Source organism: Tupaia chinensis, unplaced genomic scaffold, assembly GCF_000334495.1.
Source record: "Tupaia chinensis unplaced genomic scaffold, TupChi_1.0 Scaffold000076_1, whole genome shotgun sequence".
Lineage (NCBI taxonomy): Eukaryota > Metazoa > Chordata > Mammalia > Scandentia > Tupaiidae > Tupaia > Tupaia belangeri.
Window position 1 is genome coordinate 700,688 of NW_006159536.1, and position 1,258 is coordinate 701,945.

The 1,258-nt window shown below is 54.8% G+C and overlaps 1 protein-coding gene across 4 annotated transcripts in view; it reads left to right on the forward strand.

Annotated features, from left to right (window-relative positions):
• The first annotated feature begins 6 nt into the window (after positions 1-6).
• Positions 7-1,258, forward strand: part of METTL21A (methyltransferase 21A, HSPA lysine) — a 17,408-nt gene continuing 16,156 nt past the window's right edge. For 2 of the 4 annotated variants that reach the window (XR_003547945.1, XM_006142441.3), the window contains exons 1-2: positions 7-21; positions 869-1,044. Coding sequence is in view for 3 of the 4 variants with exons in the window: in XM_006142441.3 (XP_006142503.1) it covers positions 898-1,044 (147 nt within the window). In the remaining variant the exon portion in view is untranslated. Of the gene's footprint in view, positions 22-204; positions 224-263; positions 639-868; positions 1,045-1,258 lie in introns of those variants that run through there. The other 2 variants (XM_006142444.3, XM_006142440.3) reach the window with 2 other exon arrangements.

A 1,258-nucleotide genomic window follows, 5' to 3' on the forward strand; every position in this document is an offset into this window, starting at 1 on the left:
ACGCGGGCCGCCTCCTCAGCCGTAAGTAATGGCGTGGCGGCGCTGGGCCGGGCGTGTTGCGGGCCTCGTTTCGGGAGCGGTCCGGCGCGTGTTCGGCCCGCGGCCCCGAAGCTCGCTCCCGGGAGGGGATACAGCTAGCTCCTGGCTTGGCCCCGTAGCTCCTGGCTTAGCCCCGGGAACCCACGCTCACCATGCGGCCTCCCATTCCCCCACCCTCCAGCGGGTCCTGGAGCTTTGCGGCCCCGGAGGGGAGGGCACACCTGTCAGCCCTTAGAGGGGAGGTCGGGGAGCAGGTGTAGCTAGACTAAGGAGAGGCCGCCGAGCTGCGGACGCTTCGGGCCTGCGCTGCCTGCGGGCGAATTGGGGGTCTAGGAGTGTCGTTCACTCCCGGTCTCGGAGGTGGAAGGAACAGCGTTAACTGTATACATCTGGCTGCTGTCGAGGGCTGAATAATCAAACCATTAACACCCGGTCTGATGTGCACCTTCGGTCCCGTTGTCACTGCGGAAAGCCCGATTTAGTGGCGAAGATCAAAACAACAACAAAAGAACCCAAGCCACCCGGTGGCGGGCTGCAGCTACAGCCCGGCGCGTCTAGGCTGTTAAAGGGCCCTGGGCGGGGATTCGTGGAGTGGGCAGGTATCCTGCAGGAATCGGAATTTTTTTTTTCCTTTTGCCCAGCAATATCCATTGGTACAAATTCGAGCCACATTTCACTTCCCACAAGACTGGGAGGAAAAGCTATGCAAAAGGAATTAGGCTGAGGCGGTGTCCACGTTTCTTCTTTTTTTACTTGTAAAACGGTACCATTTGGAGTTACTTAAGAGAGAAGGCTACATCTTCACTCAGGATTCTTTTGCATGACACAGGTCTGAGCCGAGGGCTGAGTGTGGGCGAAATGGCCCTGGTGCCCTATGAGGACACCGCAGGAGTGGGGCTGCAGAAGTTCCACAAGCCTCTTGCGACCTTCTCCTTTGCAAACCACACTATCCAGATCCGCCAGGACTGGAGGCAGCTGGGAGTCGCAGCAGTCGTTTGGGACGCGGTAAGTAAACCCTGGGAGGGGGTGTCTCTGAAACATCCTCCTCTTGATGGTAAGATAGGTCTTTATTTAAACAAAACGAAACAAACAGCTTTTGGGGGGGTATGATTCACATTTCACACGTTACCTTTTTTTTTCCTTTTCTCTCTTTTTTTTCTTTCTTTCTTTCTTTCTTTCTTTCTTTCTTTCTTTCTTTCTTTTTTTTTTTTTTTGAGAG